Source organism: Salminus brasiliensis, chromosome 3 (assembly GCF_030463535.1).
Source record: "Salminus brasiliensis chromosome 3, fSalBra1.hap2, whole genome shotgun sequence".
Classification (NCBI taxonomy): domain Eukaryota; kingdom Metazoa; phylum Chordata; class Actinopteri; order Characiformes; family Bryconidae; genus Salminus; species Salminus brasiliensis.
This window is the reverse complement of record NC_132880.1, coordinates 40817427-40844576: the sequence shown is the minus strand read 5'-3', so window position 1 is coordinate 40844576 and position 27150 is coordinate 40817427. Positions and strand designations below refer to the sequence as shown.

At 41.8% G+C, this 27150-nt stretch overlaps 1 protein-coding gene across 32 annotated transcripts in view; it reads right to left on the bottom strand.

The window, feature by feature from the left end:
• Positions 1-27150, bottom strand: part of clasp2 (cytoplasmic linker associated protein 2) — a 57934-nt gene that overhangs the window by 10241 nt on the left and 20543 nt on the right. For 5 of the 32 annotated variants that reach the window (XM_072676182.1, XM_072676193.1, XM_072676209.1 and 2 more), the window contains 23 exons: positions 26126-26272; positions 21663-21739; positions 20530-20622; positions 19074-19219; positions 18737-18872; positions 18412-18482; positions 18244-18303; positions 15260-15337; positions 14985-15152; positions 14594-14634; positions 14297-14461; positions 13988-14008; positions 13121-13225; positions 11463-11489; positions 8800-8967; positions 8474-8515; positions 7653-7760; positions 5959-6021; positions 4367-4473; positions 4182-4205; positions 3792-4033; positions 2518-2581; positions 1202-1258 (listed from right to left, as the gene is read on the bottom strand). In XM_072676182.1, the coding sequence (XP_072532283.1) occupies positions 1202-1258; positions 2518-2581; positions 3792-4033; positions 4182-4205; positions 4367-4473; positions 5959-6021; positions 7653-7760; positions 8474-8515; positions 8800-8967; positions 11463-11489; positions 13121-13225; positions 13988-14008; positions 14297-14461; positions 14594-14634; positions 14985-15152; positions 15260-15337; positions 18244-18303; positions 18412-18482; positions 18737-18872; positions 19074-19219; positions 20530-20622; positions 21663-21739; positions 26126-26272 (2210 nt within the window). The remainder of the gene's footprint in view (positions 1-1201; positions 1259-2517; positions 2582-3791; positions 4034-4181; positions 4206-4366; positions 4474-5958; positions 6022-7652; positions 7761-8473; positions 8516-8799; positions 8968-11462; positions 11490-13120; positions 13226-13987; positions 14009-14296; positions 14462-14593; positions 14635-14984; positions 15153-15259; positions 15338-18243; positions 18304-18411; positions 18483-18736; positions 18873-19073; positions 19220-20529; positions 20623-21662; positions 21740-26125; positions 26273-27150) is intronic. The other 27 variants (XM_072676196.1, XM_072676211.1, XM_072676203.1 and 24 more) reach the window with 23 other exon arrangements.

Sequence of the window (27150 nt, the reverse complement as noted above, 5' to 3'; positions counted from 1 at the left end):
AGTGTATTAGTGTTGCAGCTTGTCCTGTTAGCACCACCACCAATTATGCTATAATCAAATAGGATCACATGCTACTCAACAGGCAGCACTAATTAAATGAGAAAAACAAAAAATAGAAAATAAAAAAGGCAAATGTTAAGAAGCCTTAAATGAGGTTAGACTGCTGTCAGATCAGAAGAAAATCAGCAGAAAATGCATCTGAACTTACTCTCTACAGTTCCACCCCAGGGGAAGGCATGAAAAGAAAACAATCTAGTGAGTTTACTTGTCATCACTTTAAGCTCTTTACAAGACTTAACTGAGGAACAAAGAAAAATTCAACTTAAACACTGCAAGCTCATCCAATTTCATCCAGACTGAGCAGCAAAGATGGTGGGAAGCACAGTGGAAAGCTCAGGTCAAGATCACACAGTGACAGAATGTAGGCCACTGACACCGATGCACAGGGTCTGCTCAAACAGAAGACATCCTCCTTAAGCTCCTCACAGTGACAGAGGCAGGCCCTTTTTTTTTTTTTTTTTTTTTTTTTAATTTTGCATCATGAAGGGTGAGAGTCATGCTCCAGAGTCATGCTGTTTCCCAGTCTGCTATATGCCCCCAAGGACATGTTATACTGGCCTTCATGTCCTTGGCAGTGCTGGGTCTACAGAGTAAGTGTGACCTTCTGTCATACAGCGAGCTCAGTGCCACTCCGCTGCACTTCAGGCAAGTCTGATTCTTTGTGACTTTCTCAGTACTTGGCATCTACTGTGCCTATGGCAGCCAATAGGGATGCGGATTATGAGTATAACTTCTATGAACTCTGGATGACCATCAGAGTATTCAGCCATCGACGTATAACAGCTGCACCTGAGGTTCTGTCACTGTGTGTTGTTGCACAGTTGGAGGTCACCATGAGTGACCGCTACACTGTGCTCCACACCACCTTGCTCTTCATCTAGAATTCAGAGAATGACCATTAGAATGTATCAGCAATTCTGTGGTCATAAATTCACATTTAGGATGAACTGCAAATGAAGAGACAGGTAGATTGATCGGTAAGCAGATAAGGGGGGCAAAAAGGAACAAAGACAAAAAAAAACTATTCTAGAGCACTTAAGGAGCACTGTAATGTAAACACATTATGGGGAACAAGACTCCAGCTCTCCAGAACCCTGAGGGACAGGTCAGGCATGTGAATATGCAGTCATGTGTATTGTACCTTAAAGGAGGCGGAACTGATACCGGATTCTGCCGTGCCGAAGCCTCTGGACTCACGCTGCAAATCAGAGAAAGGGTTGGGCCCAATGCCCGTCAATGAGACTTATAGTGCAGGGCAAGAACCCAGCAACCGAGAGCAGGGACAGAGCCCGAAGAAACTCCAGGAAAACGTCGCAGGCGAGTAAGAAAACAGCTCAAACCGCAAATTAAACGCCGAGCAGGTTAGTGTTTGGGCATTTGTTTATTATGTTTTTTTTTGTGTGTGTGTATTTTTTTTTAAAGAAGGTATAGCTGGCCCAGGTTTCATTTGCCTATATGCTGATAAGATACTGCCCAAGTGCCTTTGGGCCCAACGCTACTCAACAATACAAATATGTATATGTATAGTTTCACAAATAGAGCAAGGTGCATTTATACAGAATTATTTTCTCTTTAAAGCAGCATAATGAGGCGTTATTACACTGCATTATTCTTACACAACTTCGAAATCATTGTAATGCTCCACTGACTGGTAAAAGGGAGAGTAGCGGTTCGATCTTTGGCATTTTGAGCTCGACACACTGCCAACTACACTATGTAACTTTGCTGAAGGCAGGCAGGCAGTCACTGCACAACACTGCATAACCAAAGTCCTATTTGTGTAAAGTCCTGTAATATTACCCTACCGCTTGGGTAAACATTAACTTCACTCTAAAGGTGAAATTAAAAACATCACTTTAAAGGTGGGTTCTGTGACTCTTAGCATGTGTAAAGCATGGCCTTTAGCGGTGGCTCAAAGCACAAGTCCTACGTCACGACTGTATGGGTAGAAAGGTCCCCCTTAAGAAATACTACAATGCTGCTTTAAAGGCTTGCACGTAAAAAAGTTTAAATTCTGATATGATTTGGTTGGACAGGTCTCAGCACATGATCAATATAATATTAATAATCCTAATATTTCTGCGTTTGTATGTGTGTGTGAGAGACCGGACGAGGTAGCGGCAGTGCGGTGAGTGAGAGAAGCGGAGCGGTGAAGAGCAAGAGAAATCCACCCAAATATATCAATCCAAATCAAACATGCCGTTAGCCACCGGCTTCACCCCCAGAGTTAGTGTGCAGAGCGCATGCCGGTCGAGAGTGCTGCTGAGGGTGTGCGTGTGGGTCTGAGGGGAACAACGGGCTGTAGGTGAGGCAGAATCCGATATTTGGTTATCCGAAAGAAGGTTTCGTGCAGGGCAGGGGTACATGTCTTCATGAGTAAGGAGTGTATATATGTCTGTGTGTGTGGTGTGTGCACACGTGTAAATGAGCCCCACTGCAAGCGGCGTGCCGTGGTACCTTGCTGTGTGGATCTGCAAACATCCTGGTGAAAATCTCACATAATCGCTTGAGCTCGACTCGGCTGAAAAAGAAGAGACACAAAGTAGAGTCTATGAGGTCACTGACAAAGGCTTTTTCACTTTGGTCGTAGTGTTGTGCACATGGCAGATAAGCAAGCTTTCTGTATAAACACAGTTTGAAACCAAGCATGTGACTGGTTGGTGTTAGTGTGTCGCCTACTTTATAGGTGTGCAGTCCTCTTGGAAATGACCATAAACACCTGCAGTACTGGTGTGCTCATACACAACAGCCAAAACAAAACCTTAGACCGTATGCAAGCTTGTAGTGTTTGATTGAGCATATGACTACATATGACTACGGAGACTACAATTTAAAATTGTACAATACTCATTTCCTGCAATATCGATCCTATGCACTTTAAATGTGCTTTCCTTAATGTGCTTTTTTTTAATCCATGTAGGATTCCATAACATGGACATATGCGTGCTAAAGTGAAAATAAACCATTTGGCACAAATTAAGCAGGTTGTGCAAGTCTACGGGAAAATGTGGAAAACATGTTGCGCAACATGACTTTAAAATCCTAAAGAATTTCCAAAGAACCTCTGAGAGGAGCTGCACCTCTGGCAGCTGTAGTGAGATGTAATTCTCCTTCACCAGTATTACTCAATCTTGGTCCTGGAGGCCCACTGTCCTGTACATTTTAGCATTTTTCCCTGCTCCCAACACATCTGCTCATTAACAGGACAGGATAGAGTTAAAGTAGGTGTGCTAAAGCAGAAAATGTGCTAAAATGTGCAGGGAAGTGGGCCTCCAGGACCAGGACAACATTGAGAAACATTATCCAACACTCTCAGAAACTAAGGTACATGATGGCAACAGTCACATGATGGCAATGACGTAAAAAATTAAGAAGCCACTTCCAAGAGGTTGATGATTGCTTCCATTTTCAACATCACCGAAACCTTAAACAAGGTGTTTCATTAAATGATCATTCTGATAAATGTTTAATATCCTATTTCTGGGACAAGTGCTGATGACAGCTAAGCCAACTTGGAGTTACATTAAAGTATCCAATTTGGGCTCATTTGTTCTTTAAAAATAAAGAAATGAGTAAAAGTTGTTGGCCCAAAAGCTGTATTTCTATCTGTCTCTCATGTTGTAGGTAAGGTAAGCGTACACGTTTTTCTTTGAACAATCCTCTTAAACTATACAAGGCCTTGTGTCGGTATGCACATGTTTGTATATACCGTAGGTATGCCTGCATGCTACCTGAGAGTGCGCTGGTTCTTTAGCAAAGTCTGCAGTCCGATCAACCCCTCCTTCCTCTCGGACCAGTTGGCGGAGGCACAGCGGTTGAGCACTTCGGCCACATCCTCCGTCTGACGCATGTACGTGGGAATGATTCCGTTGCGAGAGCTGCACGAGTACTCCGAGCATACACTCGATGCGTCACTGTTCACATCATCGTCAGACATGCCGTAGGTCTCGTACCGCCGTCGGGCTGGTTTCTTCTGCTCATGGAGACAGAAGAGCAGAAATGTGTATGAGATTTGAAAACTGCATGCAACAAAGAGGGAGCCCAAATGTTGAAACAGGTAGAATGTTTTACAGGAGATTTGCAACACACAGACAGACCACCAGAAAGGCAAACAGACTGACCTTGCTCCGCATATCTCCTAAAAGCTGGCAGCGTTAACACAAAGTCAGAGATTAAAACGTGAGGGTCATGAAAGAGTTAAAAAGCACAAAGCAGCACAGTTAGACGCACTTCAGCGAACAGGAAAGAGAGAGTGCACTGATGTTAGTGTACTAGATGGACGGGGAGTAGAAAGTTATATGTTTACCAGTGCATCAGCAAGGGCCTCTTCTACATCTGACCCTGTGTTTAATACTCTCATGGCACTGACAGAGGAGGAAAGACAACTGGACTGAGACATCCCCAGACTCGAACCTAAAACACATACACACATGCATATTACAATCACACAAAAGCTACAGCGCACACACACACACACACACACACACGCACGCACACACACACGCGCACACACACGCACCACAAGAAAAATAAATAAATAAAATCAACAAATTAAATCCAAAGGATGACTCAAACACAAAACCCATCACCAGTAATAACATTGCAGGGAAGGTAAAATCCAGACAATTATGGGCAACCCACAGAAAAAACTAAAATCACTAGATGCAAAGTACATACATTAAAAAATGAATACATAAACACAGAAAAACACTGGGTTAGAATGCAGGAAAACCACTGGTGATAAGAGTCTGAATTCAAAATGTTCAACTAATGGGTCTAAATGAACAGCAAAAAGCTTCAAATGCAGAAGGTCTATTCAGTCCATTTCACACCAGATGTGAAACACATGAGCGTCTCAAGCCGTTTCTGGCTTTCCCGTGTTGGGAAAACAAGCTACACATGGCAAGAGTACATCTACCCTCAGTATCAGCAGATCTCCTATCCTGTAGGCACATTTGAAATACGCATGTTAGGGGCTTGATAACGAGTGTGAGGAGGCTGGGCTTATGCAGGGTAGAACAGAGCCAACTGGAGGCTTCTTTTGTGCTTCAGTCATCATCACAGCGACCAGTTCGAAAAGTCTCCGTCCACCCCTAGATAATTGAGGGAAAAGTCCTCTCTCTTTCATTATAGTAACAGAACTTAATTTTCAACCTCTGGGGCGCACAAACCAGGTGCAGCAAAAGTGTAGTTTATCACAACAAAATGGGTTGTTTAACTTGAATGCAAAAAGACGCATGTGTGTAAAATTGCTTGTACATTATTTAGAGTTCACACACGCTTCATAAATTTGGAAATAGCTTTTTGAAGTTAGCTGTTAACAGCCGTTATTATAACTTACAGGCTTAGATTTTGTTACCCTAATTTCAGCAATAATTAATACTAGAAATACTGCATTTTGTCTGGAAACCTCTAAATTGCAGTGTGCAGCACGCATAAACATATAACCCAAATCATACTGTTGCAATTGACGCAATGCTGAGCAACACAACTCAAACAGTGTGTTTAGTGCATCTGGTGTGAAATGGGCTTTTCTCTCTCTTGTACTCATCTAAACTTTCTCTCCCACCCTACTCATATCCTGATGCCCTCTTTCACAGCTCCTAAGCTGCCACTGACAACTTCCAATTATGACCTTCAATCATCTTATCAGGTGTGTCTCTTCCCACATTTGTGGCTGTTTGCTGGAGTGTGTAAGTCACAGTTGTCTCCTGGGAAGTGGGAAGAACAGTTATTATGGAGGCTAAAATGTAAAGCATGCAGGTCCGATGAGAGCTGAACTGAAAGAAGCAGAATGGTGGGATGAAAAAAAGGAAATTAAAAAGTAAATGCTCATGTAAAGTTGTTGTTTTTTTTGCTTTTAAATGAGGCCTGGCCAGGCCGGGGGTCACAGTTCACCTGCTGCCCCAAAGGCATCTGGGGCGTGAAGAGCACCAGTAGAGCGAGAGTAGTGCCGTGAAGCTGTAACACACACAAACACACATACACACACACACGCATGACCAAGCCAGTGTTAGAGCCCACCAGAGAAACCTTAAGTAACAGAACCTTAATTACCACCCACCACCCATCGTGACACAGCTGTTACGCAACAGTGCCCAAACTGTAAAGTCCATTTCTGCTTATGTGACCAGTTCTGATTCTCTGGTCGATTATAGATTTCTATGGGGAGTTCAATTCTAGTCATGCTTCATGATTCTGCAATTAGGAATTAGAATAACTTTAATGTGACTATGATTTGAACAAAGGCAGTGAATGGGTCACTGAATGGCAGTGAATGGCTTTTGTAAAACCACAGGAAATCATAAATTGCATATATATATATGATTATAATTATGATTATAATTATTTTTTTATTTTAACACTTATTTAGCCCTACCATAAAAACAGAGCTGGATAATTGGATAGAGTTACAAATGCAGTAAAATGAAGTAAATACAGATATTTTAAGCACAGTTTTACTGATAACATTATGATAATGACATTATGTGTCTCTAGGAAAAATAATCACTTTAAAATGTTTATTGATAATTAGGTCAAAACTGTCAACATTATTTCTTCTCCTTGGCGGTTTTGTAGATACAAAAAGTTTGCAATAATATAATACTCTTTTAAAGTTAAGTGTAAACTTTTTAATACGCAATCACTTTCATTTTAACAACTGTTTCAATAGTCATCAACAACTGACAGTGAAAACAAATATGTCTTAGGTTTTCAATTCAAAAGCTTTTTCTCTAGTGAGCTGGGCTGGAGTATCATCTCAAATGCTGCTTGTGTCATCACGCATCTGCATCCGTAACATGATCCAAAGCAAAACTCGAAAGCCAGCAAGCAATGACATCTTCCACCTGATGGTGACCTCAGTGAACCATGTCTACCAAAACAAGATGTCTTGTGATCAGAAGTGCAGGCCTATTATTGAACATACGGTTAACACAACTAGTCACCTCTTACAACACCTCACCATACTTCATTTTGACCCCCCCCCCCAAAATGAAGTTATTCGTAGTTATAGTCAGTGCCAACCCCACCATAATCAGACAATGCCACCAGTCCTGGAATGGTGATGGCTACCATGTGCGTCCTCTGAGTCACACGAACACAGCAACAGTATCTGTGCAAACTGCCGCTAATGTAATGTCAGGGGAAGAATATTAACTGCACATTGTTACGTCAGCCAACAAACATCTGCACTGGCTAAAATCATGCCAAATTAGAGGTAGGGCCATCCTACCAACCCAGAAAGAGTGATGCCAATTGTGCTCTCTGGGATTCAGGTCACGGATGTCTGTGGCATCTCTGGCAACTGGACAAACACTAAAACTGCCCTAAGGCCTAAACTGAACTGCATGGGCCATCATGTCTGAACTCAAAAACAAAACAAGCAGTGAGAGAAATGTTCAAGGGTTTCAAGGCTAGGTTTCATAGTCCTTGCAAAGATCTGGAAAGGTCTGGAAGAACTCCTTTCCCAGATTTACAACAAGATCTATATACGCTGACACGCAATCAAAACAGCGAGGTCTTAGAGTTCCCTGGGCCACTGACTAACGTGGAGGTTGATTCCGTATGTACCGTTTGCCGTGGCTACTCACCAAGCGGCGTGAAGGAACGCACAGGGCTGGTGTCTCTGCTGCTCTCTCGACTGGCCTCACGACTGCAGCCCTGACTCACACTAGGCCGTGGTATACGACTACCCCGTGCTGCCCCAGCCCAAGAGAAGATAGATAAGAAAAAAAAGGTGACAAACAAGGAGAGAGGAAAAAACAGGGAAAGAAAGGCATTAAGATGCCAATAATACACCAATACAAAAGAAAGAGCAGAAATGAGGAGAGAGAAGAGGAAGAATAGACATAAGATTCACAAACACAACAGTAAAGCAATGAAATAAAGCCTGGCTCCAACTGACAAATGTCCTAATGTAAAGCCCTGAGATACCCCATTTAAACATATACATTTTTGGTATGTACAGTACAGGTATTCCAGGAAACAGGCATGTTACACTGAAAATATACGCATGCAATTCAAGCACTAAATTACATGGGGACATTATCAGGGAGAGGAATTGGGAAAGGTATAAGAAGGTAGAGGTGAACGGTTAAAGACAAGAAGGTATTGATTAGTAGTTTACTCTCCTAATCCCATTTTTCGCTGTAGCTCTAAACTTTCATTTGCAGTGACATTCCTGAAATGGGGCTCAGCACATTAAGTAAAAGAACACCTTGTTATGATTAACATCACAGCAGTGGCGTTATGTGGCACAGTGGGGGTTATTGTCAAAGCAAGCCCAGGTTTGCCAAAGCACTTAATGCAGCCCAATCGCCAATAAACACTATTGCGATGCCAGTCAGTGCTCAGACAAATGGATGGATGGGTTATTGGGACGGGATGGGTGATGGAAATGTAGAAGACATACCTCCTTTAGATCCATTGTATATGTGCCCGATGTTTGACGGCGCTTTGATTGAAAAAGCAAATTTTGAGACGGGTAAGAATACGATTTTCTGGAAGCCACCCTCACCCTGCTTTTACACCCAACACAAGCACATTGCCAGGTGTTAAGGAAAAACAGCATTTCCCGGTGACGATACAAAACACATGACACGGTGAGCGCTGCAAAGTGATGACGACCGTTTTATAAAACAAAGCAACTTTATTTCAATTCAATCGATTTCCAAAGTGTGATTTGCTTGTGATGATGCGCTGATCTAGAGGCAGAGAGAACGAGAGAGAGGTGCTTACCCACAGACAGGCGTGTGGGGCTGGAGTCTCGGCTGCAGCCCTGACTGCGGGGGATCCTGCTGCGGCGGTGTGAGGCTGGAGCCGCACTTACTCGTTGTGCACCTGTGCTGAGCGTGCTCAAAGCTGTGCTTGCAAGCACGCGGCCAGGGGAGCCAGAACGAGAGCCCGCTACAGAGAAAGAGGAGAGGTAGAAGAGAGGAAAGAAAAGTTCTCAGTCTTACTCACAGTATCTGCACTACAAGAGCCTACATGTAAAACCCACACACTACATGGACATGTACAATTAAAACACCACAAAGACACCAACTATGAGTAACTAGTCCTGAAACCCAAATTCAAACCCCTCATGACTGATTCTGCCCACTAAGCAGGTGGAGAAATACTGGATTTGTATATTTCAGGAATCCTCTACAGAAATATTTTTATTCATGTGCCTAAAATGGAATTCCACACGAAAATCTACCAACAGACACAGAGAGGAAAATAAAAACGGAGTGTCGCCAAACAGGAAGAATGAGGTGTTGCCAGTGAACAGCCAAAAAGGTTACTATTAGGACTACTACAGAGGACAAACACACACCAGCTCTTCCACGCTTTTCTCTGCAATGTCAAGCATCAGAACTTCCTAATAAAAATTCCTAATAATAAAAATATCTAATAATAGTGACATTAAAGGAGCATTAGTGGATTTTCTTCTCCTTTTACTATGAATGTCATACCAGAATATTATGACCATCTACCTAACAGTGGAAATAACCACCCTTGGCTTGGATGACCCACGTGAGACATTGTGGCGTGGACTGTATTAGGTGACAGAAGGTGTTAAATATAGAGGTTAACTGCTCCACGATGGTGCGTCCACTACTTTGTACCACTCACCAGACTCATCGTTTCCCTCCGACATCAATGGCTTGAGTGGACCTTCACTACACTGGTTAGCGCTTTCCGAGATACTACCACCCATCGCCCACTAATCTATTATCATGCCCTTCTGGATATCGGCCAAATTGTGTCCTTTGCCCAAGACGATTGTTGTGGTCAACTGACTGGTGTGCTCACTTAATACATGCAGCTATCCCAGTCACGTGGCATCTGAGTAGTCCTGGCTGGATTCATTGCCAACCAGGGGTGGTCATAATATTGGCTTTTGTTGGAAAGCCAGTGCAAAAGTCTGAAAGTCTTTCTACTAGATTTTGAAAATGCTAACATGCCAAAGCTACTGCTTTATCAAGACGAATGTGTATGAGCCTGTGAGTATCATGACTGGACATGATGACTTTCTCAGAAAAAGAGATCTTGGAGGCGTGCCTTGTGTTCATGACCGTGAAAGTTTATGTAGCAAGAAGAGCCCATTAACGTGAATGAGCCAGTATGCTGACATTGCTTAAAAGCATTGGTTCTATTTCATTGTTTGTTTTGTATCTCACTATGGGAAACGCCCATATCATTTCTGAGAATTATTATTTGTTCAGGATATTTGGACAATTATGTTCCAATATATATTCTGATTGTATGAATATTCTTACTAATTAAACATCTATTGTACTTTAACAACAACAACAACAACAAAAAGTTATGGTAACTGGTCTACACCTCCTGACTGCTACGCTCATGCTACGCTCCTTGAATCTTGACTAATGCCCCTTTAAACCAAATCATTTCACTTCAAAAGGTTAAGCAGCAAAAAACAAACAAAAAAACAAACAAAACAAACAAAGAAAAAAAAAAAACCTAAGTCACCCATAGTGAGCCAAGCAGGGAAGCTATACACTCTACATGCAGCAGGTAGAGTGGGGCGCCGATAGGACAGTCCGTGCATCTCCATCAACTGTGGAGAAACAATATGTCGGAGAAGAGGGTGGAGCCCAGGAAAAGGTGTGGAAAAGGGGACAGGGTATGAGTGACTAGCGAAATATCTGGAAACTCTTACCACCGACAGGGGTAGCAGACTGAGATCCTGAGCCAATGAAGGGGCAGAATTGTAGAGAGGTTGGAGGGGCCGGGAGGCCCATTGGGTAGGAGGAGGAAAAGCACATTAAAAAATGCAACGCATTATGGGACAAATGTCATGCAGGTGGCCCGAGTGTCCAAACGCAGACACCAAATGTAGACATGGAGGAACCAAAAAAACAAAACATCAGTCCGCAAATAAAGAGAGCAATGAGAGGCGCACACAGAACCGGAAAGCTGCTGAACAGCACTGCACACTGCGATGGCTGCACAGTAAGCTGCAATGCTCAACCACCATGAAGAATAAAAATAATAAACAAAAGAAATACAAAAAAAAAAAATGAAACTCCTCACACACTTCACACACTCTGTTCTCCTCCCTCTGGTGTATTATTTTCTTCTTTTGTAGTATTCTTGAGACTACATTTAAAAAACGCCAGTGATGCCTTAGAGAGACACACACACACAATTGAAGGTGTGTACTATTTATTTCCCCCCCCATTAGTATTTGGTTCTTAACTGTCCTGCAGGCAGAAATGGACTCACCAACACAGCCAAGTGAATACCACACAGCATGCAGGAAACTGAACACACACACACACACACACACACACACACACACACACACACACACACACACACACACACACACACACACACACACACACTCTCTTGCACACTAACACACTCGCCAACACGTCAGACGAGGGTACCTGGCGTGCAATCTGAATCGTCGGAACCTAAAGGCACAGAAACAGTTGAAGGAGCTGTGTGTTACATCCCGAGAGCAGGATGAATCCACAGACACACACACTGTGCTCTACACTGTAAAATAGACAGTGGATGCTATAGACAAGCAAGGGTGAGCGAAGTGTGCATACGTGCATTTTGTGAACGTGATTTATTCACTAGAATCACTAAGGCACTTACTCCTTAAGGTATTATGTGGGGGCTCTTTAGTAGGGGTGTAACGGTACACAGAAATCATGGTTCAGTTCACGTCACTGTTTGTCCACATGAAATACTCTACCTACCATTTATGATGATCTTTCTACAACGAAACTGTTGAGGAACTGAGCTGGGGTAAGTCTGATTATCTGTATCTGGTTTCTCTTTCTATTAGAATTGGTTTTACTGGTGTGGTACTGGGAAATAACTGGTCACTGCAGACAAAAAGGATTAGTTTTAGTAGCATGATCCTAGTAGCAGGGAGCTTGTGGCCTTTTACAGAGGCATGCCCTTCAAGCGCGGTCACCCAGACTAAATTTTTGCAAAATCATATGGACACTGCTAAAGGCTCATTTATTCTCAATGTTAAGTAAATATATGGGTGGAGCCTACTTTCCAGACTCTGTGTTCATTTCTTCTGCATTTTCTGAAAGCCTACGGTTACGAACAGAAGCCACTCTGGCAGTGTAGCCAATAGTTCGAGTAAGAAACGGAATGAAGAGGAAACTTTGGCAGAAAACTAAAGGTTCTTTTTTTTACACTCTTTATTTTTGATTATTTTTTAGCTGTTTTCACCACTGGCGCTTATTTCCTTTTTTGTAGTAAGTACATCACAACCTTCTCCATGGTCATCAAGTTTGCTGTCATTAGTAACTCTGACTTGTATGCGTCCTTTTCCTTTTCAAGTATGTGGGCAATGGCTGTTACACTGTTTGAAACTGACGTTACTGTACATAAGCTGTGGACTGTTCTCTCTACCCGTTCACTAGCTGCTATACTCATTACTGCACTGTACACTTTGTTTTCCAACAGCAGACTGGTCTATCTCAGGATACACTCCTGAGCTTCCTTTACTCTTCCATTTACACACGACACATCGCTGCTCTACATACTTATACCACTTCAATATTAGCATAGTAACTTAGTTTGGACTTCATGCACATATATGTATTCATTTTGTATTTATTGTCTTATGCACCAGTGTTTTGTCTTTTCATCTCCTGCATTATTAAATCATGCCCTTATCTATTCTGCACTGGAGACTTGGACTAACAGTGTTTTGTTATACTGTCCAACGAAGTATAATGACAACGTTGAACTAAATTATATTACTTTTCAGACATAAAGGAAGAAGTATACATGAGCCTTAACAAGGGCCCTTTCCAAGTGAGGATGACGTGTTTTATGGCTGAAACTCACTTGTGAAATGGCTCCCTCAGCGTTCATCAATCTTCCTGTTCCATGAATTCGCTCTAAAACTGTGCACCGCCAGTATAAACATACGTACCGTTACACCTCTATCAGGTATAAATGCAAGAGTACACAGGGTATCTGTGCTGCTGTATACGGTGTAATTGTTTGTGCCGGTACGAATGTGAACTTTTCATGAGGGCCGTGTGCGTGTCTGTGTTTATATACTTACGCTGGGACTGCGAAACCATTTTTTTTCGGCTCCGCCCCCTTGAGTCCACCTGACTGCTTCCCACTCCAGATGGTGTTGATAGCGGTTGCTTGGTACGTAGTCGTCCTGGAAAAAGCACAGACCCTTTTACTTTCCAGGTCAATTATCTTCAGCTAAGCAATTTATATTGCTTATATAAACCACACATTCATTCGTTCACTCACTCCCGTACGTGAAACTACTCATGTCTCACGTAGCAGGACCAACCCTGTGTTAGAGAAACAGGTTAAATACTGAGAATTAGTAGCAAGCTTAAGTAGAAGTGATTGAGAGAATATCAGAGGAATGAAGGATGCATGGGGATGTCCAGAGGCGGCAGAAACAGCAGAATGTGATGCACAGTCAGTCACAGGGCAAGTTAACGGTCTGAAGCCAGAGCCTGCAACACCACTCCTTACCAGCAGAGCGCAGCAACATTACATCACAAATGGAGGGGGGCATAAGGAAAGGCGTATCTTGGTCCTGCGAGAATTCCTTGCCAAAATAAACCGGTAAATAAATAAATAAAAGTAAATGGACACACAGATGGTCCAATCTGTGAGCGCAACACCATCACGAATAAGCGGTAAACCTCTGAGAGTGTGTGTGCAAATGTTGGTATGTCTCCTTGTCGGAATGTATATGTGGTAGGAATGACTGGTGTTCCTAATGCAAGCCACCCAGACAGGAGAACCAGGGAACAACAAGAGATGATGAGAGAAAGCGTGGAAATAAGGAAGAACATAAAGAAAAATGAAACAGATGGGAAGAAAAAAAAACAAAACAAAAAAAAAAACAAAAACCACACAAGCTAATGGCAATGGATGAGATGAACTCGGATGATCTTACCATCCTTTTCAGAAGAATCATCTTTAAGCCAGAGAAAAGAGAGAGGAGCACAGCAAACCAGTTAGATAGAGGAAGAGTTCACTCATACGCACGCACAAAACTGAAGAGCGAAATAAATAAAAGCACACGAAAAGAAAACTGAAGAAGAATTTCAACATTCTTCAGATCCTTTACGATAAAGTGAGGGAATAGGATCTCCAGAGAGAAAAGAAAGCTGTGTGCAAGTCTGTGAAGCAGGGGAGAGGTTATCAGCTCAGCTCAGTACATGTACAGAGTTGAGATGTTTTCTGTGCATGTCTGTGTAGGTACCTAGTGAAGAGTATGAGCCAGGGGTCATTGCTGTGGTGAGGCGTCCGGCCCCTCCCGCCTGCCCGCCGTGTCTTGCCTTAGCGCCAGCTGCTGCATTAACGTCCACGTCGCTCCGAGATCGCTGCAGAGAGCCTGGTGAGCCTGATGACTTGGAGCTGGCTGGGACTAAGTCAGGCACACACACACACACACACACACACACACACACACAACTTTGGGTACCGTGCATAGATCACACTTAACAAAAAGTTTCACAAAATAATCATTTTCGCATATGCGCTCACATTCAAAACTCACCTCTGCCTGGAGCAGCTGACCACTTTGAAGTCAATGGACGACTACAGAGACAGAACACACATGATTGAGAACAGGTCAGGTGACAGGTCATAAGTGATCTTATAATCAAAAACATATTTTTCCAGTTCGTTATGCTTGTATTATAATGCAATACACATGTTTCACAAACACAAACATCCTTTGTAACACTGGTTTCACTGGCTGAGGTTTTTGCACAGTACTATATACGGGCAGGTATAGTGCAAAATTGCTGGAGTAATAGAGAAGAGGGCCAAGCCGAAAGTTCCCATATTTATAGCTTGTATGGGGTATAGATTCTAACAGCGTGAAGCCATAATCCGCTCTGCTGCATGTACAGGAGGTCATAAGCATGAGTGTGCAAGTCTCTTACTTGAGGCTCTCCTGGGAGCTAGAAGAGGAGCGATCAGACTGTGGCAGTGACGCTACGCTGCCCGAGCTTTTTAGACACGACTGAAGCGTCCTCTGATACGATGATTCTAATGAGTTATATAGAGACTCCGCCTCTCCAGGGAAGTGAGCCTGCAGCCCCGAGTATGCCCTGAGAGGAGGAAAAAAAAAATATCAATAAAGTCACATTAATTCCAAGCCAGGAAGTGGCTATCGTTTGTACTGTGTATACATTTAGCACATGAGGACAGCCCATACTTTCTGGCCTCCACTCGAGCCTCTGAGTCTGCATCTTTGATTCCCTTCTTTATGCTTTCCACCAAAACTGCAGCATGCCTGTAGATTTTGAGAGAGAGAGAGAGAGAGAGAGATAGAGATAGAGAGAGAGAAAAAAGGAATGAAAGGTTGTTATACATCCTACTTACACTGTAAAGACACAACATGCTGTTGTTGGAATAACTTCCTCTACTGTCCAGGCAAGGCTTTCTATTAGATTCTGAAGCATTGCTGCAAGAATTTGGTTGCATTCAGCAACAAGAGTGTTAATGAGGTCAGGATGTTTGTTGATCACCATTCCACCTCTTTACCAACTCATCCCAAAAGTATTGGATGGGGTAGCATCATTCCAGAGAACACAATTCCACTGCTCCTCAGCTCAATGCTTTACACCACTCTAGCCCACACCTGGCTTTAGCCATGGTGCCAAAAGATTCATGTTAATCTGTTCCAAGGCATTCATTATAGGGGTGTCCATAAACATCTGGACATGGTGTCAGATATTAAGGTCATGATGGTAAATGTTCCAGAAAGTGCTATGCTATTTGCAGTACTTCTCCATAGGGACCAGACAAGCTGTGTGTATGTGCAGTCGGCTGAGCTGAACGCATTCATTAGAATGGGGTGTCCACAAACATTTGGGCATATAGTGTATCTATAAATAGGTCTCAAATACAAAAAAGCAGAGATAAGGTTTATCTACATTCTATTTACACCTGGGCACGTAAATGCATTTCTGCATATTCAAATGACATCTGTGTAGCGTTTACTGTGTTGCATGCAAATCCAAGGAATAATCTTCCAGAATCTCCTGACCTGGTCCTGGGATACAGGAACTGTGTTCTATATGCAGTTATGCCTTTCACACTAATGAAAAGAAGTCACTGCCTTCAGTTTTAGCACCACCAATTAATCAAAATTTGACAGAAGCTGCTGTGTGCAGCTTTTGCTGTATCGTTTCACAAAAAAAAAAAAAAAAAAAAAAAAAAAAAAGCCTCAGTATAAAACACTAAATGTTAGTCTAGAAGGAATAAAAAAGATGACATATGGCTTTGGCATATATATATATATATATATATATATATATATATATATATATATATATATATATATATATACACACACACACACACACACACACACACACAGTCATGCCCGAAAGTATTCATACCCCTGTCAAAGTTTGACTTACTTTTATTTAACCAGAAATTATATTTTTGCCTGGAAATGACACAGGCATCTCCCAGGAGATAACACGATGATGTACAAGAGGCATCATTGTGGGAAAAAATATTTCTCAGCTTTTATACACATTTGAACAAAAAGTGGCATGTCCAAAATTATTCATACCCTTCTCAATAATTAATAGAAAAGCCTTTATTGGCTATTACAGCAATCAAACGCTTCCTGTAATTGCTGACCAGCTTTTTGCATGTCTCCACTGGTATTTTTGCCCATTCATCTTTAGTGATGAGCTCCAACTCTTTGAGGTTCGAGGGTCTCCTTGCCATCACCCTGATCTTTAGCTCCCTCCACAGATTCTCAATTGGATTCAAGTCAGGACTCTGGCTGGGCCACTGCAAAACATTAATGTTTTTGTCTGCTAACCATTTCTTCACCACTTTGGCTGTGTGTTTTGGGTCGTTGTCGTGCTGAAATGTCCACCGGTTCCCAAGGCCAAGTTTCTCTGCAGACTGCCTGATGTTGTTGTTGAGAATCTTGATGTATTGCTCTTTTTTCATGGTGCCATTTACTGCGATCAAGTTCCCTGGTCCATTGGCTGAAAAACACCCCCAAAACATTAGGTTCCCACCACCATGTTTGACAGTGGGGATGGTGTTCTTAGGGTTGAAGGCTTCTCCTTTTTCACGCCAAATGGTGCACACATCATTGTGGCCAAACAATTCAATTTTTGTTTCATCTGACCATAAAACAGAACACCAGAAGTCTTCTTCTTTGTCCAGATGAGCATTTGCAAAGGTCAAGCGGGCTTTTGTGTGCCTTTTCTGGAGAAGTGGTGTCCTCCTTGGCCTGCGTCCGTGGAACCCAGCAGTGTGCAGTGTCCGTTGAACTGTCTGCCTTGAGATGTCGCCACCAGCAGAGTCCAGATTCACCAGGATGGCCTTGGTGGTGATCCTTGGATTTTTTCTTCACCTCTCTCACTATTCTCCTGGCCAGCACAGGTGTCACTTTTGGCTTCCGACCACATCTTCTGAGATTTTCCACAGTGCGGAACTTTTTGTATTTTTTAATAATACTTTGCACTGTAGCCACTGGAACTTGAAAACATTTTGATATGGCTTTATAGCCCTTTCCTGACTTGTGAGCGGCCACAATGCACAGCCGCAGGTCCTTAGTGAGCTCCTTTGTCTTAGCCATGACTGTCCACAAACCAACTGCAGAGAGCTGCTGTTTTTCTCCTGTTGAGTTGATTAAAACAGCTGTTCCCAATGAATCAGGGTAATTAGGATGCTTTAAAACAGCTTGGACTATTTGGAATGGTATAGAACTTTGGATTTTCCCATATACTGTGACAGTTTTCAAAGGGTATGAATAATTTTGGACATGCCACTTTTTGTTCAAATGTGTATAAAAGCTGAGAAATACTTTTTCCCACAATGATGCCTCTTGTACATCATCGTGTTATCTCCTGGGAGATGCCTGTGTCGTTTCAAGGCAAAAATATAACTTCTGGTTAAATAAAAGTAAATTTAAGTCAAACTTTGCCAGGGGTATGAATACTTTCGGGCATGACTGTATATATATGGCTCAGCTGAATCTCCAATGTTTCAAAAATCATCTCTTAAAGTGACTGAATGACAAAGGCAAAGTGTCTCCACCGCATTTACACTGGAGCAATATAGTCCGTCTTAGGTGCTGAAAAAAGCTCAGTTTAAACAGGTTCACTGTTAATGTGATGGTTCCTGACACAGCTGTCTGGTGCAGACAGGTATTTCTTCCCATACCTCTCTAGAGAGTGTGTCTGCCACTCCTGCAGCAGCAGGTCCAGGAATCCATAACAGCGTCTAACATAAAGCAGAGAGAGAGAGTGTGAGCGAGCAAGGGAAAACAACGAGCATGTGTGCATCAGATTAGCGCAGAGCTGCAGTGTCGAGGTGGAGCTTGTGTCTTACCTCCTCACAGCCACAGACTTTGACGTGCAGTTCCCTGTGATGAGAGGAATCAGTCGTGGCACATGTGTGTGCTGCACCCAGACACACACAAACACACAGTCAGACCACAGCAAATCACAGCAGGTATACTTACATGCATCTCTCATCAGGAAAATATAATTACACAGTCAAACACAAATGTGGACAGTTTTGCCATGAGCATGTCCCTCTTAAAACTGTGCAAAAGTTTAATACACCTGAGAAAGTTCTTAGTACTTAGGTGTCTGTATATAGTTTTATTTTGCGAAGCACTTTGAGAGAAATTTCAACACAGATGTTCCCTCACCCGAATGATGATGCGAATAGCCGCCGTGCCGGAAGTGGACATCACTTTGGCACAGTTAGGGATGAGATTGAACAGCACGGGTACGATAGCCTCTGCTCCATGATCAAACTTATTCCCCAACACCGTGGAGAGGTGCCTACATGTGAACACACAAACATTAAAAAGCATATTAAAAATTCACTGGTTTAAAAACAGCTGCTTTTTTGAAAAGGCTTCTTTCAAATCTATTCGCTGATGCAGTGGCTTTTTTAAACACTTAATCAGGGGACTAAGCAGGGGAAAGTTCTGAACAGCGTGTCCACTCTGCACTTCAGTGCAAGACCTATCAGTCACTCACGCCACAGTGAAGCAGGCCTCTCGCACCACCTGGGAGCGCAGGTCTTTAGCCGACAGCTTAAATGCTCCGTCCAGCAGCCGTAGGTGCTGGAAGAAGCAGTCGTATTTGTTCGCCCCGGCAACCAGCAGAGAGCGGATCTTCTTCAACTGTGGGAGAGCAAAGAACAAAACGTGTGGGATACTTCCAGACATAGTGGAACCACATAAAGAGGCAGCTGCAACCAAAAAGCTAACCAAAAGGTGGTCAAATACAGTGACTAGAAACATGAAAACCTGTTTTTATGGAAGCGGACAAGCTAAAATACTTCAGTATACTGGTGTCGGAACAAAGCTTTGACACCACAAAACTCCCAAAGCCATGAATTAGATAGATAGACACCTTTTACAGACCGGAGAAGCACAGTCTTAACTTGGGACGATTTTTTTTTGTGGTATGTCCTGAAACTCCTACCCTGCTTAAGGGTTTTCTCATGGGAACATGGCTACGCTATGTAAAGAAACATCCCACCCACCATCTTGCCTACCATTGTCCTCGAGAGTGGGACATATTCAAAGGGTGGGGTAGTGGCAAGCTACTATAACAAGTTCATATTATACAGTGCATTTAAGGGCAAGGCAAAGCAATGCATTCCATGGTAAATGTGATAATGCTGTGTATGTTGCAGATTCTTTCATATACACAAATGAAAATGTCTGTCTGTAGTAAATCATCACCCACAGGTCATTTCTACGGCATACGAAAATATGTGGACCATACAGCAAAAACAGCGGCACTCGCATAACAAACAACACTCACATTACAATGCAGCTTGAATGCCCAACAGGCCAGAGTTTACAGTGTGGGAATCTGTATGTTTGTGCGTTTCTGTCTACAGAATCTTAGTCTGTAAAAACTGAGTAGTGAATTCATTGTCTTAAGATCATGAAAAAATAAATCTTGTGAATGCTCTCGCTCTCTCTCTCTCTCTCTCTCTCACATAAAATAAATACTTAAACTACAATAAAATGTACAAGACAGTCTCTTTAATGTTCAATCTCTTCACTTTCTTCCTAATGTTTCCCTTATATCAATAAGAAGTTAATCTAAAGTCAAGGCTTCATCTAAAGTCATACATATATATAACGATGCCTGGTTCTCATTCACCAATACCTAGCTAAATTTACTTTAAATTTATTCTAACAAAGTCTATATGTCACATTCATGAGGAGTTTCTTAACCACAGGACTGCTCTAATAAAGGACTGGCTATTATCCTTGCAAACTGAACAAATCCCAAATAAGAAAACACTGATGAATGTCAGAATCTTTCAAGTCAGTAAGTTTATTTTAACACATTTCTTCTTAAGCGTGGCTGCTGAATAAGGCTCATTATCAATAATCTAGGTGATGAACTGTTTTTTCCTGGGAAAGTGTTCCTGAATGTGCCCCCAGATGCGTTAAGCATGCATGTGACTTACAGCATTAGCTCTCTGATCCCAGTCATGTTTATCATCAGAGCAAATCTCTCGGATCTTGTTCAGATTATCCTCCAGATCCCGCGTGGAGTAAATCTATGGGGGGTGGGAGAAAGTTAAGAGAGCATCACACATTGTGCACTTTTAGCTGAATGCACACTACATAACATTTCACCCCAGTTTTCAGAGAGCAGCTTCTTAGGCCGGTCATGATAATTATGTACTTGTACAGTAAGTGGACAAGAAATTTCTGCTGATCCTGATATTGCCTACTGTGCTTGCGTGTTAATTTGCATTAAAATAAGCTTCACAAAAACGTAGTTATGTAGCGCTATTGCATTCTCTCGGCTACTCTTGGTCAGAGAGAGTAGGTATGGCACCACCATGCACACAGGTGAAAATGTGTTACATTGGGGATAACAGGTGTTATATCCCTCAAAGTTGAAATAATTCCAGCCTGAAAGTTTAAAGGAGAAAATCCATAGGCTTGGTTGCAAGTCCACATTCGACACCTCTGAATGATCAAGGGGAGCCAATTAATGTGAAGAAATTAATGTGAAGTCAACTTTTGTTTAAAAACAAACAGTGGCAACAGGAAGTGGCAATACAGTGAATGTAAAGCCCATCTAAAACATAACCACCACAGTCAGTTTTCTGAGCTGGAAGCTGGAAGTTTTTCATTTTAGCTGGAGAGGGGTCTTTGGCTACAACAGAAGCTTTAGCGCAACAGTGTAAATATAAATATCACTCTCAGTGGTCTTGATGTCTCAAAATCAATTATTGCAATTATTTCAGGGACAGTATATCATCGAAAAGACAACAGTTCGAGCCTCAGAATCAATATTCGCATCTCTGTTTTCTGTGCTACTTACTTCAAATATGTAGCTTTAGAAGAGGCTATAGGATTTGAAAAATAATGGATACCCATCTGAAAAATAATGGATTTTCGCTTTTTTACTTTATTTTTCTGCAAATCGTACTGAAACGACTGGCGTAGATTTCTTAGCTCCAGTCTAGCACATGGTGACACACTTCTCAGGTTCATTCTTGTGTGAGACAGTAAGAGATTTTGTAAACAGGCATGACAGGCATGTAAGCATGACTTCATTGTCTATAAGTGTGGGTATGAAGGTCACCTGAACAGTGGGGACATCTGTGAAGGCTTTAATGAAATCTTCCTCATCCACAGCACCGGCTCCCTCTTTGGACCCACCTACACAGAACACACACAGATGACCAAAATACAGACCTAAGTACATGCTTACAGTGAGAAACATACAGTGGAACAATAACCACATTTCTGGTAGTGTGTGTGTGTGTGCGCATGTGCCAGTCCTCTTTTGGGGGGAAAAAAAAAACAACAACTCATTTCTGAATCACGTTTACTCAGAGAAGTGATCGACAGTTGCGACCGTTTCCATAGCAACTGAGCACACTAAGCTGTTCCTATGGAAACCACTGCATTGCCAGGGAGGGGTTCCTTCCGTTCGATGCGTGCCTGTCTGTCTGTGTGTTATATGTGGGGGTTGGAGGTCTTTGTCATTTGTCAGTAATGTCCTACAATGTATTACATGACTTGTGGGGTAAAACACTTCAAATAAAGGCTTTAATCCTCCATAATCTGGTTTAAGCCAATACCATATTCCTACATTTTCAATGCCTATTACCAGCACTGCTGGAGCAACAGTGCCAAAACTCTGCGCCAGCAAACGCATAAGTGCACACACACCCAAAAACACACAGCTTCCAGCTGTAATGGACATCTTGTCTGCACATTACGGAGCTGCCAATCACATGTCCCGAGGGTTGAGGGCCTCGGAGTTGGGAGGAGAGTGGAGAGGGGCTAAAGTGTGTGAGATAAACAAACATTGACTTCAGGGCCTTGCTCATCAAACCTGGGGAATCCTGTGTCAGGGAAGTTAAGATGGACCTTTTTTTCCCCTCACCAGTGAAGTATAAAGAAAGTCACTCTGTGTAAGCAAAAACATCACTCGCAGCTGAAACTGCTGATAACCGTGCAGAATGCAGATGCAGACTAAAAGGCATTCATTTGACTGCAGTCGCAAAAGGAATCTGTTGCTTCACATTAGCTATGATACACACATAGTATAAGCCACACACAGGAAAAAAAGTGAGAAGTTCAGACAGATAAACACTGTAGTGGGGTCAGGGGGGCATTGTTTTTAGGAAAAACTGCAGTGATTTTAAAATGTAAATGTTGGTGAATTCTGGTGCACTCACACTAAAACTAAGGCTAATTGGTGTTGATGCATTTAGTTCACAACTAACAACAACTATGCAAACTCAGGTCAGGTCTAAAAACATCTGTTATAAATAAAACCAGTCTGAAATCATTCCCAATCATCTGTGCTGTACTAGCTCTATAAGGGTGCTAAGTGCTTGGTCCCCGGAAATCGCCACTTGCAATGTAATTCAAAGACGAACGCTATGAGGTGGAAGGTCTTTGTTGATATCAATGATCCTTTACACATTAACCTTTTTCACCCACTGTTAAAAGGAAACTGACTAAAAAATTCAGAATATGAGAAAATTAATCCAACTTTTGTTATTTTAGTTCTGACTGGTCCATGATAAACAATATAAAAATACATATCTATGGGTTGGGTGAGTATTGATGTGAGCTGCTGCGGTGGGGGGGGAGAATCCCACCCATTTCCCAGAGTTCCCCAATCCTGGGAACAGCGTTTTTATCACTCAAAAATGATAATTTCACCAAAATGAGACAAGTTTGCATGTTTAAGAAATTAAACAGATCCAAAGTAACGTAAACATTTCTGTTCTTTGAGGTTTTTAAACTAACAGACATTTCCTGAAATGCTTTCATGTTTTTACTACTTGAGTTCATAATGTTCAGAGGTTAATTTTGACTAATTGTGGTGGTTTCACTATTTTCCTCAGGAACAAGCACATCTTCAAACACAATTTACAGTACTAAGCAAAGGCCCACCCTTCATTCTCTTAACAACAAGTGAAAACAGTCATTCTATATTATTTCTATTATTTTTTTCTTGATCGGGAAAAAGCAGAAGCAGAAACAGAAAGGCACAGCAATTCTCAACTACTAAACAGAACAGCAACACGTTTAGAGTTTAAATATAATTTCAGCTTTTCTTTAATACCGCTTCCGTTTAGTTTTTCTGTATAAATCTCCTTGAGGTTTTCATGCCTCCAAAAAGATCATTCTTTCTTTGTCTGATTCTTACCAGCCAAGAAACCCCAAACACATTCAGTGATGTTGAGGTCTGGACACTAGCGTGGTTGGTCCTTAGTTTAAAGTACATCATCATCAGAACATTGTTGGTTTTGTCTTTTTCCTTTTCTTATTAGATGCAAATCCTTTCACACCCACAGTGTGGAGTCTTTTCACACAGTAGAAGGACTGCCAGAAAAATCTACAAATTTTCTAAAACCTGAACCGAGAGCATAGCTAGATCTTCCTCTCTCTCACTCAGAAGTGAAAGCTTCAAGTGGTCTTTATCTGATGGAGATAGTGCTGTGGTCTAATAGGTCTTCTTATTTTGCAAGTCAAGAGGTAAGGACTATCCATTAGAGTGGTCACACAGCTCTTCTGCTGGACAAGCTTAACTTCAACGTCATCAGACTAAACTGCAAAGTCTTGTTTTATCACTCCAGATCTAGCACAGCTGATAGGAATCTAATGTTCTCCAGAACATTTATTTACTTGTATTTAATGGTAGTTTTGACTGAACATTAAATCAATTCTATACATAAAGTACTGAATGTACTGAACTACTCTGCTATTGATAAATTAGAAATTACTATAGAAAAGCATCACCATACTCTCACCGGTCTCTCAGTGGGTCTACAATTTCAAAGCACGTCTGTCCTTGGGGTTTATAACACAATAGAAAGGACAGAGAAGAATGCTTTGAGTTTTTCCCCCTCAACTGACTGATTGAATGCATCCCTTATTCACCAGCTGAAGAGTGTTTCTACATCCTTTGAGTTCCAGAGTCAATTATTCAACTAACTGCTTCACAGTCTGAATATCAACCCATCTTCCAGGTTCCAGAGTTGAGCTAGAACTGAAGTGAAAGTGCCTCTGATCTAAGAGCCTATCCATTTCGCCACTCCTCTACAGAGCCGTATCTGATCTATCCCTCTCTTTACTCCAGATCTGTCAGCATACTCTGGGATATCTGCTAGTTTTACTGTAACTGTAACTGCTGCACCACAGACGTTTTGATGAAAGTGCCTGTCATCAAAGGTATCCTTGCAGGAATTAGCTGTTGACTGATTTGCAGTTACTTATGGAAGCAGAGTATCAGCTTCGGTCACTGCTTCTACTGAAATTTCCACAGATATGTTAAAGCACATATACATTTCACCACAACTGACCACCTTACAGTCACTGTAGCGCCGGAACAAAAACTTCCAATCGACTATACAATAGGAGTTACGCTGGAGTCATCCTTCTTACAGTAGTTATCTTACATCACCAGTAACCAAGCAGATCATAATAGCCCACAGACAGACATTAACCAGCTCAAATGTAATGTTTGGGCATTGCACATTGGGGTGTAACGATCCATATATGTTATCAGATTAAATATGATTTCTAATTCAACTTTTAAAATTCTGTATTACTGTGCCTTGATTTTACAATTACACACAATCAATTAGACAGATAAAAATAAGACCTAGAAACTCTTAGAATTCATGAGAAACATGAAATTAGTCCTTTGAGCTTGTACATTTAAATGGCATAAGCTGCTCCCTTCCTCCGTCCACTACTTGGAGAGGCTCCACCCTCATGCTGGGACTGATAAGATTTCCACAAAACAGTGTGGTAAAAACCTGAGTAAACAACAAAAATACTAACACTGTAATATCTTACATATGTCTGCCCTTTTGTCTATATACATATATTCAGGGTATTGTATTGATGTTGGACAGCCCTATCCATTGTCTATTGTCCTATTAGTATTATTCATATTTATTATATCTGTTCATTTTTGCGCTGTATTTACTCGTGTTGTTGTATGTCGCACCAGGGTTCTGTACAAAGGTTATTTCACTTAACTGTGTCCTTGTATATGATTGAAATTTCGAGTACATGGATGAACAGTTGCCATATCTTTAATGTCTCAAGCATTAGAAACATTAGAAAGAAGTGGTCGTCAGTTTCAACTAAACTACCAAGAGTAATTAATACATTTAAAGCAGCAGTGCTGTGCAGTTGTGACTGGCTGACTAAAGAACAACACTTGAGGTAATGGTATGGTAGTAATGGAATAAATGGGTCCCCTTGTAAAAAATTTTTGGTAGAGGTATGCATTGTGCTGTATACTGTATGCATTATATCACTGCTGAAAAAAACAAAATGAGTGTCTTGCCATTCCTACAGAAACCGTATGACCTTTCGCTGACCCATAAAAGCATAAACTAAACATAAATCAATGTGCAAGCTCCTGGACAGGCGAATGAATCCTCAGTGAAATGACAGAAGTATGGCTTCAGTTCCCTGTAACTTGTGTGACTGTGACTTTTACAGCCTTGGCATAAACCTTTAACTGCTCAGCCACCTTGAGTGTGCTGTGGAAACTCTGTCGCTTACCCGTTTTGGCGGCTCCTGTAGCACTGGGTCTCCTGGAGTTGCTGGCCGAGTCTGCAGGTTTCTTCGGCACCTTCGGCACTTTGAAAGCTGCCTGAGCTGAGGAGGGCCGGCTTCCATCCACCGAGTCATCGTCATCGAAGCTGCGGTCTGAGGGAGAAATGGAAGGGAATTGTAACTCAAGGACACAGGAACTGCAGTGCAATACACTGAAAAGACAACCTAGGCTACAATCAAAACCAAACTGAGACAAATACACTGCCATTTACTGACAAGTAAGCCAACTATTTACCTTGACTTTATTTATCAAATTAACATATGTAACATGTAAAAATGCCAGATTAAGTTTTCTTTAGCTTTATGGAGAATAAATCAATAGCCGTAAGAAGAGATCCAATCATGTGGTGCACAGAAGAAAAAGGCTGACTGGCCAAAAACACTTTAACAACGTTGTGCAGGCACCTCTCCTTGTGAACCTGGTTCGACCAAACTGTGACTTTACACACAAGGCATTAAGCAATTTCTAACTTTGAAGATCAAAACTACTTTTTTACGAAATGTTCTCAGCTTGGAAGACCACACTTAGCTAAGAAGTCAAACAGTCACAAACACTGCAATATTTTAGCTACAACTTTCAAGGCTTATCTACATGCTACCTCAATTGGCTGAAGATTTGCCTTACATGTGTGTGTCCAACTTGTTTGGCTAGAAGCAATATACAGTCAAATCAAGCTATGCTGCCAGGTTATCTGCTTAGACATAGGGTAAGTATAAGTACTACAATACACATGAAGGTTTTCCCTTGAATTATTTATTTTTGTCATTCTATACACCTAAGGCTTTATTGATTACTGCAGGACTAACAGAGGCATGGCTGAAACAGTCATGGTCATTCTCTAGTCAAGGCCCTTGTTATGGCTGCTTGCTAACACACTTCACGCTCATATTCCCACAGAGCTAAACAAAGACAACTGCCTCTATATCTCAAAACAACCCCCTCATCCACCCACACACCTACACACACAGCC